Source organism: Crocodylus porosus, unplaced genomic scaffold (genome assembly GCF_001723895.1).
Source record: "Crocodylus porosus isolate Cpor-Errol unplaced genomic scaffold, CroPor_comp1, whole genome shotgun sequence".
Classification (NCBI taxonomy): domain Eukaryota; kingdom Metazoa; phylum Chordata; order Crocodylia; family Crocodylidae; genus Crocodylus; species Crocodylus porosus.
This window is the reverse complement of record NW_017728906.1, coordinates 184,064,078-184,084,930: the sequence shown is the minus strand read 5'-3', so window position 1 is coordinate 184,084,930 and position 20,853 is coordinate 184,064,078. Positions and strand designations below refer to the sequence as shown.

General features: G+C 42.8%; 1 protein-coding gene across 1 annotated transcript in view; it reads right to left on the bottom strand.

The window, feature by feature from the left end:
* The window catches only part of MAML2 (mastermind like transcriptional coactivator 2), an 89,215-nt gene that overhangs the window by 12,090 nt on the left and 56,272 nt on the right, over window positions 1-20,853 (bottom strand). The window contains exon 2 of the mRNA XM_019530296.1: window positions 576-779. Within this exon, the coding sequence (XP_019385841.1) occupies window positions 576-779 (204 nt within the window). The remainder of the gene's footprint in view (window positions 1-575; window positions 780-20,853) is intronic.

Below are 20,853 nucleotides of genomic sequence, written 5' to 3'. Positions count from 1 at the left end.
GGACCCCTGGACCACTCTCAAGATTTCTGTCTCTGGTGCGGTTGAGAGCAGCAGTGGGGTGGGCATCCCCAGAACATCCTCGCTGCCTCACTTCTAGGTCTGCAGCACAAGGAGTGGGCATTGGTTTGCAGGGTTATTTTTGAGGGTAGGCTCAAGAGTAGAGAAGAACTAGCATGGATATCCCTTCCGTAAACGTCAGAATCAGAATCACCGTAAATCCTCGCATGCTCAAAATTAAGCCTGTAAAACTGTAAAATTAAATAGGTACTTTCCTAGTTGGAGATATAACTCAAGGTAAAAGATGAAATTGAGGAAAAGGGAACTCAAACTCAATATCAGGGACAATCTCCTAATGGTGGGATCTGTTAGACTGTTTCCCAAATTAAGTCATGGAAGCGTATATGCTCAACTCACTCAAAATGGGCTGAACAAAGCACTCAGGAATATAACTGAAGGAACAACCCCAAATGTTCAGTGGTTGGCTGAGATCGCGTGACAGGTCTTTCCCATCTCCATTTTTTATTGTTTTTATGAAAATTGTTTTCATATAGAAAGGAATGAGAAAGAAAATTTACCGGTTCTGCCAACATCTGTTGCTGTAGGAGGAGCTGCTTTTGCTCCATCATCTGCCTCTGCAAAACCTGTTTCTTTTCCATCAGTTGCTGATTCAACATTGATTGCTGGGATGAGTTCATGTAACCACTTCCAGTGTTTGGATTTGAACAAGCACTGGAACTTGGACTGGGGCCGGCACCTTGGCCTACCACAGAGTGTTGATCCTGAAAAAGAAATAGCAACTTGTGAATGATAAAAGGAATAAAAATGAAATAAGTGGAACTAAGAAGAAGCAGTAATCATTTTTACTCAGGGAAATTAGCAGCATGTTGTGGAAACTTAAAGGAATAACTGAGCTGTACCAGAAATTTTACAGCAAGTATTATATAGAGACTGGGCACTTCTACATGAGACATTTACCTGGTTGCCTAATTAGCTCCACAGTAAAAGTATTAGGCTGCAGGAAACTAATAAACTCTGCACAGATTAGTACTTGTAAATACAAGTACTATCCTGCTGCAAAGATTTTCTGTGTGCAGCGTACATGTGTAGATGCTGACTGGACTGGCTGGGGCATGAGGGTGCTTCTGTGTGGGGGCTGCCTGCTGGCTGCCTGCTGGCTAGCTTTGCACTGAAACACCTTTGTGCCCCAGCCAGCCCCTCCGCAGCATATTAAGCTGGGTCAGGACAGCCCAGCCCAGGCTGCCCCCCTGGACCCACTGCCAGCTGGGGCTGCTCCGATCTGGCTTGATGTGCTGTGGTCCAGGGCTGATGTGTAAATGTGGTCTCTGGAAGCAATAAACTATGGTGCGATAGGTGCCAGATTTTATTGCTTTGCCGTAATATGCATATGTAGATGCACCCATTCAGTACTAGGACTGACAGCTATTGGCCACCTTGTTAGAAAATACAACAGAGGTTAGTTATTACTTCCCCCTGTAATGAATGCCAGGTGCATTTTCACTGGTTCTTTTGTGGTTCCCTACAATCTCTGTGAAACACATCCAGAAATTCTGGAGTGTCTTCAGTAAACTCCAGGATTTACAAAGTTTCTTGAAGATGAAATCAATCAGTTCTAACAGAACATCCTAGAGAGGTTTTATTTCCATTTTGGGTTTTATAGGGGGCCTTGCTCAGCAAAGCCAACGTCAAATGTATTGTAGGTATCACTATGTCATGCTAGTGTCTGTCTAATGCCTATTCTCCAAGGCTCCAGGTGCCTGAGGAAAGCGTACTGCCTCAATTCTCAGACTACTTCCCTGAGAAGGACTTCAGAGACCCTATTCACATGAGTGAAGTTACACATGACTTGAAGTACTTGCAGGCTGAGCTCTATGACAAACTCTTCAGAGAGTGTAGTGGACATAAAAGAGCTGCACTAAAAGAGCAGCCTTCAAGGTGGAATAAGAGGCAAATATGGTGGGAGAAGGGAAGGATGGCTCTTCCCTGGCAATAGAAATGGACAGCTTTGAAACTATATTGTGATGGGAGGCGGGGATACTGCTTGGTCTCTACCCAACAAGGAACAAACTCCAGGTCTTTCTTCTCCTCTCACACTGGTTTCTCAAGAAAGGGATGTCACAGTGACAGCTTGGGAGACTTCAAAGAAATCTCTGAAAAAGTAGAAGCTCATTTACTGGGGGCGTCTAGTTTATTTTCTTATTATAAACATTAGACAACACGCTGAGCAACATGTTGCCCTCTGCTTGTTCGCCAGACTAAAGAATATGATAAATGAGTCCCCACGTTAGCACACAGCGGTCTTTATTCTATAATGGAACACGCCAGAGTCATGTACTCAACAGATGCATAATATAAATCAGACAAGAGCTACTGGGGAATTTGCCAAAGTTACGGGAACAACACTTTCCTGACCTCTAGCCTCCACTGTCACACCTCATTATAGGAACAAAGACATACAACCTGGAGAAGCTCCAAATAATACAATATTCAACAGCCCATCTGTTTCACAGCAAAACCCTCCATGAACACATCACCCACTTTTGCGCTGGCTCCCCACAAATAGAATCCAGTTTCAGGGTTTTGTCTACTGCACTGATCTTAGAGATTCAAAGGACCACTTCTCCTTCCAAAACCATGACCTTTCAAGATAGCTACATTCTTCAGAAATAATTAAACTTGACCTACAGGAGAAGCTTGTGAGTGCTAGAGACAGACGGCAAACCTGGACTACAGAGCTCACTTGCAAGTCATCCACTGGACCTCTTTGCCTTGGAAACTAAATGTACATTCCTGACACAGATTAAACTCTCTCCCCCACAAAAAAAAATAAAAAAAAATAAATCCTGCTATTTCTTCTACAGCCTGAAATGGCAGAAATAAAGCAATTGTTTTAAAATAATTCTGTAGCTTTTAGAAGGGAGCCATATAAGTACAGTTAAGCCGCATGTAAGCCAAATAGATAAAGCATGAGACAGTCTAAGTATGAAATAAAAAATGCGTCCTTCATTTGGAGCCACCTGCAGCCCCCAGGGCAGTGCTACAGTTCCACCCCTGAAAGTTTAATGGGCATTTACACAATTATATCTTTCATTTCAAGAAAGAATCAAGAATGGCTCAGCCACTGCCACATTTTTCAGCCCTTATGTTAGCTGTGAGATACAAAATACCTCCTTTCCACAGCCCAGCCTGCCAAGATGTTGTGCAAACTTTTGTCCTTCTTCAAATATTTTGAAAGGAAAAATATGTTACAATAAATTGGCGTTGAGTCTACATTCAAATGGCACTCTTGCTTAAAGCCAGCCCACATGCTACATCCTTTAATAGAATTCATCTGTTTTGTCTTTGCACAGATAATGCACACTCCCTGAACTCATGCTTTTCAGGTCCAGGGTAAAAAAGAATATAACTAGAACAACAACAACTAAACCTTTTCTCCTACAGCTGCCCATTTCATTGTGGTTTTTATTTTCAGATAAGCTAGACAGTTTCCATTCATGGGGCACGTCCCCACGAGAATGCATGTCTGGTTTGCAGTGCCACAGACATGCCTGCTGCACCGCAAACTACATGCACTACACAAGTAGTAGTTTGCCACACTGCTAATTTGAAGACAATGTCCCAGTGTCAAAAAAACCCGTGCCAAAAAAATAAAAAGGGGCATCATACAATGGTGGCAGCGTAGGCCACCCAAAACTGGAGCCTGGCTGGCCAGAGCCAGACTCTGGCTGCTGGCCAAGCTCCATGTGCTCACATCGCTGCTGCTGGAGGTCCCCAGGTAAGGCTCCTGGGGCCAGCCCAGGTGCTGCCCCCAGCCTTCCCTACCTCACCCAGGACAATTTGTCATGAGCACAGAGGCATTCCTCAGGGGCAAGTAGTAGTGGCACAACTATGTTCCCAGGGAAATGCACATGCACGCTTGTCTAGACACAACCACGGTGCCTATTAAATAATTAAAGAAAAAAGCCTGTTTATAACAGCAGTTGGCACAACAAACCACTAGCTGTTTGGCAAAAAGGCACTGAAAGAACTATGTAAATCATGCGATTTTACCACTTTAATTTTCAGCATTTGGTGTCCTCTTTGCTGTCCTGAAATGAATTTATTAGGTGTTATTGCTTGTAGGGTTACGATGGTGAGAGAAGGAAGAACACTTTCCTAATAAACCACAATTCGTGAAGGGGGTGAGTACCAGCAACCCTTACAGAACTGGTTCTGTTGGACCCAATTCTCCTCTCACGTACATCATTCCACATCAGGAGCCAACTGAATGACACCCATGTAAAATAGGTTAAAGTTAAATCAGACGGTATTAATCAAAATATTCATAGATTCATAGATTGTTTGGGTCTGGAAGGGACCTTGCAGATCATCGGGTCCAGTGCCCCCTGATCTAGGCAGGAAGACAACTGGGGTTAGGTGACCCCCGAGAGGTGACTGTCTCCAGTCTCCTCTTGAAAACCTCCAGGGTACGTGACTGCACCACCTCTGGAGGGAGTTTACTCCACATTCTGGACACACTGAATGTGAAGGAGTTTTTCCTGGTATCAAGACTGAAGAGGCCTTCCAGGATTTTGTATCCATTGGTCCTGGTCTTCCCCAGAGGTGGGTACCCTTGTGAACCCTTGTTCACCGAGCTCCTGATGCACTCCTCTGATATAGCAGTAAGCTGCTATCAAGTCCCCTCTCAACCTTTTTTAGGCTAAAGAGGCCCAGTTCCCTCAGCCTTTCCTCGCATGGCTTGTCTTGCAAGTCTCTGATCATACGGATGGCTCTTTTCTGGACCTTCTCAAGTTTTTCCATATCCTTCTTGAAGTGCGGTGCCCAGAACTGATTTTTAACCCTAATATGATTTTTAACCTAAATATATGGTGACACAAATTCTGCCTGCTTTTCCTTTGGATTTATACTGATGTCCTTGAGAAGAGAACTTGGCCCTGCATGCATTATTTATTGTTAAACAAATAATGTCCACAATGTTTTACTGGAATTTTTTTCTTTATAACTAGATACCAAAATATACTGGGCCAAATTCAAATCTTAGTCACACCAGACAGTATGTGTCACCCATACAGGGATGGTATGAGTTATCTGCCTCAACTCAGATGCAAGATGCAAGGTCCAACTTCCAATCAAGCCCTAAATAAATTACTTGCTACAGACAAATCTATTCTCCATAGCAAAGGATTATATTGAGGGTAAATGAGAGGCTAAACAAGCTAGGATTATTTAGTTTGGAGAAGAGAAGACTGAGGAGGTATCTGATAACAGTCTTCAAATCTCTGAAGGTTGATAACAGAGGATGGAGATAGACTATTCTCTGTGGCTGGAGGGGAAAGCATTAGGAGCGATGGCTTCAAACTGCAGGAAGACATTTATGCTGGCGATTAGGAAAAGCTTTCTGACCATGAGGATGGTTTATTTCCAGGGATGGCTATTCCACAACTTCCACTGAAGAGGCTATTTAGAGGAGGTGTGGAATTTTTGCCCCTGCAAATCTTCAAGAATAGGTTGGACAGACACTTGTCTGAGATGGTTTGGTCAAGGTTGAGCCTGCCCTAAGCAGCAGCTGGTCACTAGATGACCTCATGAAGTTTCTTCAGCCCTACTTTGCCATAATCCTGTGATCCTGAATGAGTACTACAGAGCTAGTCCTAAGACTTCCCTTACTTCGGGCTACCAGAGGCATTTTTACCTCAGGCACAAAGCCTCTGAGGGAGTGCCTCCTGGGACACCGTGCCCTCTACCACAGGGCTGTGCTTAACATCATACTGGAGTTGAAATGTTTTCAGCAGATGGGACAGGACATTCCTCTACCTTGTATGAGTCTCAGGCTAGCCAGTTCACCCAGTACTGGCAGCTTTAAATATATCTAGGAATTATGATGCGGATCAATAAGAAACAACACTGTTTACTTATAACAATGCATTAAGGGTTTGTTTTCATTTACATAAGGACCTTATGCTGCTGTAGCACACAAAAGAGATTTAAAGGAGTCATAAAATTCTTATCGCCCCTTTAAGAACACTTTACCCTGCTACAGGGCACACCTACAGGTCCAATTAATCCCTTGACTCTGCTGTAAACATCTCGTGTAGACATGATCACAGTGATGTAAAGCTGTTTTAATGTAAATAAGAATCAGTGCCTATGTTAGAATGCATTGTAACAGTTTATCCAATCGCAGGGCTGGATACAGATCTCTGATCTGGATTTTGTGTTTGTTTGAGCTATGGTTGAGGCACAAGTTACTGACTGTATTATGAAGATTAAAAGCTGGAGTGGCAGCTGCTTGTCACTACTTAGTTTTGGATCCAGCAGAGATACCAAAAGCTTCTTCTAGTTCCATGGTGTACTTCATGGTTAAATATTATATGTCACTGTTGGGGCTTTATAAACTCATTAGTTACTAACCAAGTCTGAATTACAGGTTATTTACCCTCTCTGAAACATCTTTCAGTCAAAGCTTTATTTAACTTCGGCCATACTGGGCCATCAGGAGGCTGATATGATCAACTTGGTACGTAAGACAGAGTTGGCCAATGGGCACAGTACAACTTGTAGAGCAAGGCAGGCTAGTACCATCGTCAGATAATGGTCTAAGTGGGGGAAGCTGGTATAAGTTCACTAAGATAAAAGGCTGCCACTGGCCTCTTTGTCACTCGGGCAAATTTTAAATATGCATATGTAAAGTTAGGTACCTAAATAAGCATCCTGATTTTCAGAGATCTTGAGCACCTGCAACTGCTATTGACTTGAGAGGGAGTTGCCAATATGTAAATATTGTAGATATGAAGTATTATTGTTGTTGCTCTCTAATTCTCCCCTAGAGGCTTCATAGTGACTTAAGCCACCATTTCACATTAAGGACAGGGAGGCTTGCCCTGCTTTCCTCAGAATCAAACACTTCTTCTGGCTGGACAATTCTTTGAGTGCACCACCAGAGATTTTCTGCTCTCCAGCAGCTCCGCATATTGCTTCCACACCCCTCTAAGTGATTCTGTCCTAGGCTTGTAAAATGAGATGAAAGACCTCATGGAAATGGAACCCCTTATTTTTTATGAGGAAACTTAGAAAGAAAGAGGAGAGAATCTTTCCAACCAATACTCAGGTATTACAGCAATGGTAGCTATGGAACAGACTGCTGGATAGAAACCTAGGGCGCATACACATGTACTAACTTTCTGACAGTTAAGCCGATGTAACTTTTTAAAGTCGAGTTAACTGTCAGAGCATGCACACATGTGGAGCAGAGTCAACTTAAATGTGGTACAAGAAAATACACCTCCAAGGCATATTATCTTGAGTCACATTAGTTAGGTCACCTTAGCTCACAAGATGGCTGCCACCATGTCAAGGAGCTGTATGTGTGTATGCTCTGACGTGACTTAAGTCGACTTAGTTAAGTCACCTTATTTTAAGTCGACTTAATACATGTATACACAGCCCTCGCTCCCTAAAACGAGGAAGAGTGACAGGCTACGCCCTCATTCTCTCTCTGTATCTCTGCCTATTCAAACCCCCTAAAAGAATTTTGGGAAGTTTCACTTCTGGACACATGATTCAGAGACTGTTTATGAATATTAGAAAATAGGCACAGACTTTTAACCTCTTTGTCCCTGAAACACAGTGAAGTTGATGAATATTTTTTGTGAGAGAAAACTTGATTTCTGCTAAACCATTGCTCCCTCAGACACATTCTTCCACAGGGGAGTTACTATCTTTGTGAAAGGATAGGTTTCTGGTTCTTCAAGATTTTCTGTCAAAAGACACAGACTTTCTTTTCTGCCTTTCTCAAGTGCTTTATGTTTTTGGTGCCAGGCCTGAAGTGTCAGCTCTAACATTCACTCTTCTCTCACATGAGTTCTGGCTTAGAAAAACAAAGAATTAAAGTAAAAAATCAAGACTTATTCACAAAAATCTGTGTAAATGCTGATGTCTGGTGGATGACAACCACTAACTTTCCAGGGGAGAAGCTACGTAACTGTGCTTTCCAGGGGAGAAGCTACGTAACTGTGTTTGTCTGGTAACTAAATCTGTATAGTTTGTTCACAGAAGCAGCTTGTTTCAGTTTAACCTTATTTTCTATGATGCTATGATAATTTGCATAGCAGGCTATTCATGGCAGCGGGGCAGGGTATGGTGATTAAGTTCTACAACATAGATTTCTATCTAATATGTGGTCAAACTTGTTTGAAAAATACTTTAGGTTTCTGTAAAGTCTCTTGGGCTGGACCCTACAGGCCCAGCTCAAGATAGTTGCCCTTGTTCATGTATCTTCAGGAACCTAAACATTGGCCTCCCTCTCATTCAGATAAGGTTCGTTTAACAGCAAAGCACCTCCAAGTACCATTCTGAGCCTTTCGTTTACTAGTAGCACAACGAGAGTCTGGGGAAGTACTAACTCTGCGTTCTACAACCCCCATGACTTTCCCTGGAGGTCTTGCTTTCAAGTGTTGATCTAGCCTGACCTTGTGTCAGAGGTAAGGTCACAGCTGCTGTATAGTCACATATAGAGGCCATACCATGGGGGCCTTGCCAATTCATCTATGTGAGGTTGAGATTATGATTTTTTTTTCAAACTCCTAGACAATATAGCTATGATAGTCAAACTCTGTAGTGTAGACATGGCCAAAAAATATAGTGGATTAAAATCTACATGAAGATGCTCTTACAAGGCCATTTCCTGCATGTGAGTAGTCTGTTAGGCTTTTCTAAAACTACAACCATGCAGCTGTGTACTGGATAAACCCAGGATTAGGGTCAAAATTTGTCCCAGCATTGGGAAGAAGTGAAAACTGCTAGACTACAAGACCAACTACTGATGTCAGCCTTCCTGAAGGAAAGGTAGCTGAACAATGCAAATAAGTCCTGCAATAATTTTTTTAAATGCCTTCAGGAAGTTGTCAGCCACATGGGCCCCACTTCTGTGTTTGCCTTCAGTGAACATCTGAACTGCTGATCTGGTTAAAAATGTTAGTGGAAATGGTGTTTCAAAGACCTGTGCGCAAGGGTTCATGGAAACTAGAACTGACTGCCAGAAATGCTTGTGCTCTCATCCAGTAAGAGAAAAGAAAACAAATGCTGTGTAGTCACAGTGTCTGACCAACCACAACCAAGAAATGTGGCTCAAAGCACAAATCTAGATGAATCGATCCAATGAGTGCAAAATTTGAAAAGATAGTCTCCAGATGAACGCAGATGGAATATGAGCCTAACCTGATGTTAGGACACTCCCATAAAAGTGGTAGACCTCAGTGCAAATCTCTGCTGCAATATGTATGTATTATTCATGCAAAGTAAAACAGCTTTAAGAAGAGAGATGCATCTTGAGTTGCCTGAAGACAGAGAGTACCTAACAAGATTTTCTGAAGTACTCCTCTCCCTCTGAAAGAAACCTGGCCCTATTTGTCTTCCCCACAAAGTCTGTGACAGAAAAGGGACTTGAACTTGTATGTACAGAGCCGCAGGTAAGCACCCTAAAGACCGAACCTCTCTTTTTCTCTATGTATTTATCTTCTTCAGACCAACTGAAGATCAAGCCTTTTTTTTGGGATTCCTCTGAGGACAGGGAGAGGAAAACTGACAAAAGTTTTTGAATAGATGTTATTACTTGATTCCTCAATCATTTCATCTTGTTGAATCTTCAGAATCATTCTTTATCCTTATGGATACATAAAATAGCCTATAAAAACCCCCCAATTATTTTAGAAGTAATATCTAGTTCAGTTGTCGAAGCATGTCCAATAAGCAAAGCTTTGTCTTAATCACTTTCAAATTACAGACAAGAAAAAAGAATTCAACTGATGCTCATTTTGTGTAGTATATGATGTAAAAGTTAAACACTTTGTTGGCTGAAGTTTACAGACAACTTACTTAGAAACCCTGTATGCCACATTTTAGCCTTCAATGATTTTTCCCTCATAATCTTGCCATAAACCTAGGCAAGCAGGTATATATCTGAAATGCGGAAGGACTATAGCCACTAGCAGGCGCTGTTATAACAGTATTTTCACTCTAGTTCATTAAACTTAGAGAGAGGTACATCTTAGATGGTTGAAGACCAGATTCAGCACTCTCACAATCTCATAGCAACAGACACACAGAAACAGTGCCTCATTACAAGCCTTGTCCAACAATCAAGTCTTTAAGGGGAACAAAGGTTGACAGTGATTAATCATTAAGCAGTTTCTTGTTCCTTTCTGCACGTGTTCTAAGCCGCCTCCTGCAGAGTCAGTCTGGCATATTTCCTGTCTGTGCTATACAGTGCCCATGTCTGAACAGACAGAGCAGTCTTTTCTGAAAGCTGAACACACAGATGAACATGTTGTCTCTTATTCTGAGCACAGCAAATTCTGAATGCAAGTACCTTCTGCAAAAAAATAAACCCTCTGCTGTACATCTGCTTACTGCACATTCTCTGGAAATGACCTAACTGGAATTTGATCATGCTATGCATTTTGCCAGAGATTTCAAAGGTGTCTTATTAGTACTTTACCACATGTGCCCTGATAAACTTTTTAAAATGTGATCTTATGGCATAAACAATATCTTTAAGGTTTCTGTTTTCTTTATTTGTAATGGAAATGGCATGCATGTGTTAAAGGTTAAACCCAGAAGGTTGCCATAAAATGTCTCCATCAGAGATGGAATCCTGGTTCCGGAAAGACAAGGGCAAAACTCAACTGGAAGGGTATTTCACTTCAGTTAGCTTTTACCTAATGGGCCAGATTCTCCATTGCTTAAATGAAAGTGATAATGGTCCAGACGCTCAGCTAGTGTAAGTGGGCAAAGGACCCACTTATAATTCTACCATACCATGTTTTTAAATATCCACGTGCTCTGATTTATTCTGACATGAATACGTGTTTAGCATGAACGAAGTAACCTTCAACATATCCAACACAGTAAACTAAAGCTTAGTGTGCATATCTATTTGTGTTTGTGGAAACATATACATACATACATGTGTGCACCCCTCTTTACCTCTCTTCCATATGTTTAACATATTTTCCAAAAATATTCACCCTGAGGCACACGCCCAGCATGGAAAATTTCAACCCAAACACTTAGAGTTTTGCAAAGTTATAAGCAGCTGAAAACAGTTCCTGTCTTATAACAGGAAGTTTCAGCCAACATTAATAATAGACAGTGCTCTCACATGTATATACATACAGTGATGCTTATATTTCCTATTTACAGTTTTGAAGTAAATAATGATATTGAAATAGAATATACACACACACACACACACACACACACACACATACACATTTTATTTCAAAACAGTTATTCTATATGTAGAAAAATGGCTTGCTTTTGGCATAAGGATTGATGTGAGGGTGGTATAAAATAACATAAAAGAGACAGAAATTAACCCAAAAAGGAGGGAGGAGGTCCACAACTTAAAAAACAACAATAATTTACTTCTCCTTTTTTACAAATCACTTTACTGTGCAAACTAAACTTCAGGTTGCTTTATTTTTTGTCATTAATATTTCTTCTGTCTTTTGTTATTCTTTCAATTTTCCCCCTCTTTGGATCTTGACCTCCTCAATATTTATCTGATAATTTAAACTATTTTGGGGTCACTTTTTGGTAAAAACAGAACAATGAAATGACTTTAAAATCTCTCTGAAGCCAAAATATAGAAATATATGAATAAATAAATCCTCTTCTCCAACTTCCACCCCCAGTACTTGGTGTTCAGAGGATTCCTAGTTTGGAGGAAAAAAGATCCACTGAAGAAAAAGGTTTAATGAAGAAAGGAAAATAATTTAAAAAATAAAACAAGAGCAACAAAATAAAGTCCACATCACCGGTGACTGATCACTTTAATGCAAATGGGCCCAATATAGATGACACAACCATGGGTGACACACTGAGATGAAAGTAGTCCTGCTGAGAATACACAGCAAGAACATGAGCATCTTTAAACTGGAGCCTCCTGAGATCAGCTTGCTAAACTAACAACCTGAACTCTGAACTTTGTTTGAAAACAATACTGAATGCTGAAAAGCGGCATTTTTACTGTATGAATAATGTCTCAGAGTCTGGTCCTGTCTCTGCAGGCTGATTAAATCACTGGGTGGATGATTTAGAATTTGTGGTTGTGTTGGACTTTCATCCTTCTATGTTAATGAATTATACCTACAGGAAATCAAAGTGGCAGGACCAGGATTAGATGTCCCTGAGCACAGAAAAATTGTTTGTCAACTGTGGGCACTTTGCAACTTGCCCTACATCCAAGTATGCAGTGCAGTGCACATTTCCATGTATACGGACAAGTATCCATTTATTACAACAGTGGTTTTCAACCTTTTTTCATTTGTGGACCCCTAAAACATTTCAAATGGAGGAATGGACTCCTTTTGAAATTTCAAATAGAGGTGCAGACCCCTTTGTATTGTAAGTGTGGGTATTCACATACTTTTGATTCATCAGAGTCATCTAGGGGTCCATGGACCACAGGTTGAAATCCACTGTATTAGAATGCATTGGATGGTTAGTTTTAAATAGCTCAAAGTGTGTATGAGTTGTAAATATAACACAAAACCACATAGTATTCACTCCCCTCACACAAAAGCCCTTCTTGTTCATTTATAATTATTGCTGTCTAGTATGTAAGATCTATATTGGTGCTTAATTTGAAGGGTTGATTTAAAACTTAGGCCACTGTCATTCTTCTGTTTCACCTATCTAACGAGTGTGGTAGAAAAATGCCTTAGCTAGCAGCCTGAGGGTTAGACGGATCTGTATACTTTTAATCTGTCAAGGCCAAAAGCAGTTTCATTAAAATGAGAAAATAGTATGCCATGGAAGAAATGCAAAACTCTAGAACTCTTAGTTCGGAGATGATACCTTTTATCAGACCAACTACAACATTTCTTAGTTGGCCTAATAAAAGGTATCATCTGTGAACCAAGAGTTCTAGAGTTTTGCATTTTCTTTTTGTCTCAGACCAACACAGCTACCAAATACATTCATGTTCTTCATAGGGCATTTGAGGGCTCTTTAAGCATCACTTTGTGATGTGGTATCAAGAAATAATAAATCTGTGTGCTTTTACCAGGTGTCTTAGCCCATCTCTATATTTACTTTTTGGCACTTCTGGATGTGGGGATTCTGCAACAAAAAAGTATATGTCCACATTGCAGCATGTAATGATACCTGAGTTAACTTTAAGTAATCTAGCTGGAGTACTGGAATCGTACTCACCACTGCAGCACACAGTTCCATCAGTGCCAATTTACCTTGCTGAGAAATAGGACATCTGCTGAGATGAAGAGCATGACAATACCAATACACAGCTCTCCGTCATTTCAAGGACAAGCTAGGATTTGAGAACAAGGAGCAAACAGGAAGGTCTAAGGGTGCCTGTGAGTATGTCTGCACTGAACTATTTTCTTTGTTCATTATATTCATTCTGAATAAGGCCAACTTTTGGGTTAGAATAGCTCAGCCCACAATGGGTTGATACTGCCTTGGGCAGCATGCTTCTGAGAAGCTACTTCCTTAAACAAGATAAAGTCAAAGAGTGATTCTTATAGCACTATGAATGTTCCTTACAATGCCTAAACCATGCAATACAGGAAACCTACAATGCTAATAGCACCCACAGACATTACTTTATTATAGCCGTCTGATACAGGGCAGTTTATGCTGTCAGACAGCTCGGCTTTCAACAAACAACCTGGACAGGCCTCTTTTGCTCCTTCTGCATTGTTCTTCTATGAGGGCGCCTCACTAGCCAATCCCCTTTCATTCTCGTTTTCAAATTAACATATTAGCATATGCATAAAAGAGAGCAAGGAAATATCCCACAAAGTCTGCACAAGTCTGCTGGTGAAGAAGCAGTGTGATCTAGTGGTTACAGCCCTACCCTGGGAACTAGAAAACCTAGCTTCTGTTCCCATCTTGGTCACTGACTTGCTATATGACCCAAGGTGATTTTCTTCACTCATCTCTGTCCCTGTTTCTCATCCTACCTTCTCTCTGTTGTTAAGCTGTAAACTCTTTGGGGCAGGGACTGTGTCTCCTGTTCTCTGCTGAACAGTGTCTGGCACAAGGAGATTGCAGTTTTGTTATCAGCCCCTAGATGTTACTACAGTAATACAAAATACTTTTATGCCAAGGGTACAGAGAAAATTATGGTATTTTGTACCATGCACAACTGGAATGTTCTGCTCTTCGGGCAGAGACTTTGTCTTCCATTATGCTCCATGTAGTACTGAAATCACCACAGACATTCACTAAGAAATAACGTCAGACTCCTATAAAGTGTCTCTTGATAAGTGTTGCAGCGTAAATCTACCAGCAAAATGTATCAAAATGGAAACACAGAACCCACCAACAAAATTAAAAAAGGAGAGTGCTTGAACTAGGAAACAAGAGGCCTGATGAAATAAGCAGGAGTTGTATTATACTTTGCAGGTATTGGAACACAGAGACTTTTCAGACTTCCTCCCAGGAGAGTGTTTATTACTGAGGTCCATCAGAGGAGAAATTTCTTCTCCTGGATTGTCCCTGATGGAAACCAGACCCTACCTTGGCTCTTGTAACACCATGACTGGAGCAGAGGACAGGAGGTAATAATTCAAATATTATGAGCTTGTTTTATGGGGGGGCTTTATAAATTCCAAATCTGAATTGCAACCTTTGAGATACTAAGAACTGGTAAAGATTACAAAGGTGGGCATGAGCAACACCTTTTTTCTAGTCCTAAGGGGCATGAGTTGGATTCACTTGCATGTGGTGGAATAGTTTACGGCTCTGTTTAACTAAGTGATTTTCAACCAGGGTGTGTTAGCACCCACGGGTACCTTGAGATCATTTCAGGGGTGCTGCAGGGTGGCACACAATGTTAGCACTGGTAGGTGTAAAAGCATGATTCACAAGATAAATACAGAGATTTCACATAGGAACTCATAGTGTCAAAAACATTCTACCTGTTGTGGTCTTCCTGAGTTCTTTGCAACAGAAAAATTACTTTATTGTTTTTCCATAGTCAAAGAATGAGTAATAACTAAGAGTTGGTGTTTTGTGAGGGGTATTTTGACTCTAACAAGGGGTGCCTTGCGGCTAAAAAGAGTTGAGAATTATTTAAGCCTTCAAAATAGGGCTTACATAAGGTTTAAGGGGAGCATGTTGGTGAATTTTACCCCAAGTGAGCAGCTGCTCTTTGCAGGTCATGAGAGCCCCCTCCCCACAGTCCTGCACTCCACAGCTAGCTTTGCTGGACAGTCATGCACTAACCTTGCACTATGTTTTAAGAGCCTAGTCCAAAGTCAGTGGAAAGCCTCCCAGTGAGCTTTGGATCAGGCTTTGCCACGAAAGGGATAAATAGTGAAATGGAGCCAACGAGAGCCTGCCATAGGGAAGAAGGGGAGAAAAGGGAAGGTAACAAAGAGTGAGAAAGCACATTAACTTTCAGAGAGAGCGGTTATTTTGTGTCACCAGTGGCACTGATCTTCCTTGACTTGAAATATCCTTTCTCCATGCCTAGCTTTTGCTATAACCAAACTGCTTCTTCAGCAACAAAACATGAACCATGTGATCTATGCCCAGCTCTATAAAAGAGTAGGTACTGTGCAAGTGTAATGTCACTTACTATGTTAACGTTTGAAAAAAATGACTGTAAAGACAGTACTATCTTACTCAAGAGGCTTGCTGTTGTGTGTGCAGTCAAAGCTATCACTCTAGTGATCACGTCAATTTTTACTGCTTTTCACTCCTGAAGGCACTGAACAACCAACCTAAGTACCAGCCAATGACATGGACTCCATTCTCCTGTGCTAGGAGCAGACATTAAAAAACCAGAGCTTGAACTGACCCAAGCTTTGCAGATTAGTTTAACCTGCCTAGATCGAACCAGTTTGCAATGATCAGACATTCCCTCTGGACCAAGGAAATGCAGGCACATGCCTGCAGCCACTCAAGCCAGGAGCTGGGGGGCACTAGAGCAGCCCCTGCCTGCAGGGAAGCTGTGCTTGGAGGGTGAGGGCGGTGTGAAGGGGCATGACCAGCCCCAGCAGAGGCCTGGAGTGAACTGGCCAGGGAGAAAGTTGAACTCCCAACTCCCTGTCCCATGGACCTGAGCCAGGGTCTGCCTGGTGCTCCCCACTCTGCCTCAGAGCCAGGGGCACAGCCAGATGCCAGCCGGTATGGCCCCATGAGGTTATTCCCCTGAGGTGGGGAGCAGAGAAAGGGCAGGATTTTCCCCCCTCCCTCTAGCATCTGGCAGAGGAGCACGAGGTGGCAGTGGTAGCAGTTGGGGCTGGCAGACCCCGCTGCATTTCCCCAGGAGCAGAGGAGAGAGTTCAACCCCCGCCCCCTGGCCAGTTCACTCCAGGCTACTGCCAGGGCCACTGCTAGAGCAGCCAGCAGAGAAATGCAGGTCATGCTGATGGCTCCAGGGGGAGAGCGGGGGGAATGAACCTCTTCCCTGCTCCTTTCTGGAGCCAGCGTCTGGCCACAAGTCCCTTCCCCTGCTTGTGCCTGCTCTGGCTGAGGAGGAGAGAGGCAGGGCTAGGCCTGGTCTGCTGGAGCAGAGACTATGTTGGGATGCTGGGGGGACTCTGGTTTAACTTAAACCAGGAAGGGGTCTGGAAAGGAAGTTGCAAAACTGGTTTGAGCTCAATCAGGTAAGTCTGATACTACATTCAACCAGGTTTCTCTCAAACTGGTTTTGGCCATTTTGAAAATGGTTTATACGCACTGAACTTTATGATCACTTAAAGCAGCTGATGTGTAATGTCTGTCCCTAGCCCAGGTGTATCAACAACAGAACTGTCTACTAAGATCCAGCCGCTTCCACCCTTGCAAGCCTTCTGTTGGCCCAGTGGTCACTACAGGGATAGAGAGACATGATGACTGTATCCCTACTAAAAGAAACCTGGTAACAAGGCAATTGTTACCTACGCATGATCCATCTGTAGCAAAACTGCTCTAATTTTAACCCAGTTTCATTCAGTGTCAAACTTCTGGTGATTTAGCCAACTTGTATTGTTGCAGGGTCATGCAGATGTAATGGTTGTGCCTCTGAGCAGCTAAAAGTACCTTTGAGCATGCCTTACAGCAGGGAACTGGCCATGGAGCCTTGCCATCCTGCCCCCAGTGCTGCCCCTGGGTCTGATCACACCCACAAGGAACACAGTGTGCACCCGTGACAAGAGGCCAGCCCATGGGCTGGATTGGGCCCATGGACTCCCTTCCCCTTCTCAAGCATACCTAATACAGTGGCTGCTTCAGCTGATCTAGGACCTGTGCTGCGTGCAGTACAGATCCCAGAGTGGCTGGAACGGACGCCATGTATGGTGCAGTCCAGTGGGAGTGCCAGCCATGCTGCATGTAGTGGCTGCTGGATCATGTATGCTGCAGGGAGGGAAGAGTTCCCTGGTCCTGATTCAGCCCTCAGACCAGCCCCATGCCACTCACTTGGACGAGTTTGACAACCCTGACCTAAGGCAAAGATTCTCAACCAGAGTGTTGCAGCGCTTTGGGGTGTCTTGAGATCCTTTCAGGGGTGCCACAGAGTGCCATGCAATGCTAGATGTGCAAACATGATTCGCAAAATAAACTCAACAATTTCAAAGAGGAAGCCACTGTGTTAAAAACATGCCCTGTTGTGGTATTTCTGAGTTCTTTTCAACAGAAGAATTCCTCTATGGTATTGTTTTTCTGTAGTCAAAAAATGAGTGAAAACAAAAAGCTGGCATTTCTATAGGCCACCTTTGAGCCTAGCAAGTTTGCAAACCATGGTCCTAAGGTCATAATTTAAACCGTGGAACTTTTACACTGGTTTGGATGCGTGAGAATCAAAGAATTCAACAGGATTCAGAGGCCAGTCTGTATGCAGCCCCATACTTGTATAAGCTTGGTTTAGTGCCTGTTGCACACAAGCAGAAAGCTCCCACTGCTGGCAGTGGCTGTTGCATTGGGCCAATACTGGGTACATTTTGTGTGAAATGAGTCAGAGATAATAAACATGGAGATGCAAGATGGCAGAGTGGAACGGCATTTAAGACTTGCATTGTTCTTTGTGAAGGTCATATTATGCCAAATATATGCATGGAAAGGAAAACTTGCAAGCAGACTGCATCCCACTGTGGATCTGAGTCATACTTTGCCTGTCTTAAAATCATTAAAAGTTTGTTTTAACAGTTCTCCTTTCTTTAGCAGCTCCCTCTTACTGTTTGTCTGGTTCTGGCAGGTTCAATATGTGATACAAATACTGAGGTCCAGAATCTCAAATACCATTTTGTAACGGGTGTACACATAAGATCTATTTCACATGAGGGCATTTCAAGGAAATCACCTCCTAAATAATACCATTTGTAAGGCAATTTTACAATGGGAGGGAGATGATCTCAAGTCTTCTCTGCTTTTAAATTTGGTTGCCTTATGTCCTATTGTTCCTTGTTCAAGTCAGTGTTCTCTGCTCTTCCTTGTTCTCCCCATCCATAAATTGCGTAAACTGTTTTTTCTCTCTCAGATCAGTTTTTCCTTAGTGGCTAAGAGTCATTTTGAATAGCCAGCTGAAGGCCAAGTGGGCAGGATTTCATTGTTCTATTGGCAACCTTTAAGAAAAACTTTTCAGTTTACACTAAATGGCTGCCAGCAATAGACAGCAGTGAAGTGCAGTGTAATCAAACACTGCTCAGATGTCCCCATCTTGGTTTACCAATGCCACGTGTTTCCATACACAAAATGCACAAAATGCAACCATGCTTTCATCAGTCAGAACAGCCATTGGTTTTGATCAGAGATGTCAAACATACAGCATGTGGGCCAGATCAGGTCTGTGGAGCTGTATTATCCAGCCTGTGGGTCACTGGACTAACTCCCCACACATCAGCCTCCGCCACTGCATGTGGTGTGAAGGCCTGGACCTATTGCTATGAGTCCTGCACGCAAGAAAGGGAGTTTCTCCGGGGCGCACGCTGCCTGCAGCCCATGACCAGTCCAGTCTGCATCAGGCTGTGCTGGAACCCACATGCAGAGCTGTTCTGGCAAGGTGCCCTGTGCTGGCCCCCTCTGCAGCGTGTGTGTGCAGCTTGTCCAGCTCTGTGTGCCTGCTGCCTGCAGCACATGCTGACCCCAGGGCTTGCTGTGCATGGGGCACCAGCACAGGGTGAGCACTGCTTCTGGCACATGGGCTGGAACTGGTGCTACACACAGCACAGATGGTCTGGGGCATGGGCTGCACACGGAGGCCTGCCTGGACCAAACCCTTGTGCTGGCTGTAGCACCGGGTCCAGCCTGCGTGCCGTAGGCATTGTGCGTCCCGTACGGATTCCCTATGCCACATGCACAGCAAACCCTGGGGTCGGTGCACTGTCTGTGTTGTGCACGCTGGCCCCAGGGCAGCGGGTGCTTCACAGAGAAGTGGTCCCAGTCTGGCCCACAGACTGGCTTGGTGACTCACATCCAGCTCGTGTGGTCGGATGAGTCTAACACCCCTGGTTTAGATTAATGAGAACAAAAATGGCAAAAAAAGAAAGGAAAAAAAAAAAGAAAAGAAAAAGAGGATGAACAAACATTGCAATCAGGATCCACAGCGAGTGAAAATTGGACTTTTGCTTTCTTCTTGCCCAAGGAATTAAACTTTATCAGGCCTTTTCTTGGTGCAAAGAACTGCTCCCTTTGGGCTCACTGAGCTTTGCCAGATGGGTCACTGGGGACAGAGAGCTAAGACAATACGCATTTCTCACCTTGTTCAGCCTCTCCTCCTGTTCAGAGTGGTTGTTACTCTTCCATTTTGGATGGGAACTATTATGTAGTTAGCCATGCAAGAGAATAAGGAGATACAAATTTTCCTTTTATTTTCTCCTGCAACTAGTCAGGTCATTGCATGAGAGTCAAGGAAAGTATAGGCGAACTCTTGGTTCCATTGAAATCCCTGGCAAAAAAATGCCTTCAGTGTGGTGAAGATTTCACTCTTTGTGCCTCTTCTGACTGTCTGTGCAGAGCTGGACACAAAATGACTGTGTGTGTCTGCAGAAAGCAGGGTTGTCAGAGACTGAGAGATGAAGCATGCTGAGAATTTATGGCATAAGTGGCATAGCAGCTCCAGAGCTCAATAGACTCCAGCCAATGATCTCAGTCTTAATAAAGAAGGACAACTTCTTTACAGTTGACATATCAACATCTTTGATGTCATTGCTCTTGAGTGAGTTTGAGAACAAAGGGCCCAGTCTTAGCGAGCTTAATTAGGAGTGATTTTTTGCCTGATGAAGAATATAGCTATTGAGACAGATAATGTTTTAAGACTGAAATTCCTCCTCTAATAAGCAAAAAAGGTAAAATGATATAACTTCTCTAGTAAGTCACTTGACCCTAAAAAAGGAATTTCAAAAGCATTTTTTTTCAGGATGAGAGTATTTTGTCATGATGATTAGGCACTAAATGTAGTAGGAGTTACAGTAACTCTTGTTGCAAAACCAGCTGCTCATCAACACAGTCATAGCTGCATTCTTGCTTTCTGAGCAACTCTCTACCATGGATAAATTAAGACACACTTGGTTTAAAACCTGATAACAAGTACCTTTAGTTTCTGCCCGTTTTTACTATAGCATGTACCTCGGTTCTACAGATATTACTGAAGAGCACTGTATCATACTAGAGTGCAGCATAGGGTTACCTAACTAGCTCTGGTATAACAAGCAGCACAATCACATTGTGAGTACAGGCATACCTCGGAGATATTGTGGGTTCGGTTCCAGACCACCGCAATAAAGCGAGTCACAAGAATTTTTTGGTTTCTCAGTGCATATAAAAGTTATGTTTACACTATACTGTAGTCTATTAAGTGTGCAATAGCATTATGTCTAAAAAAAT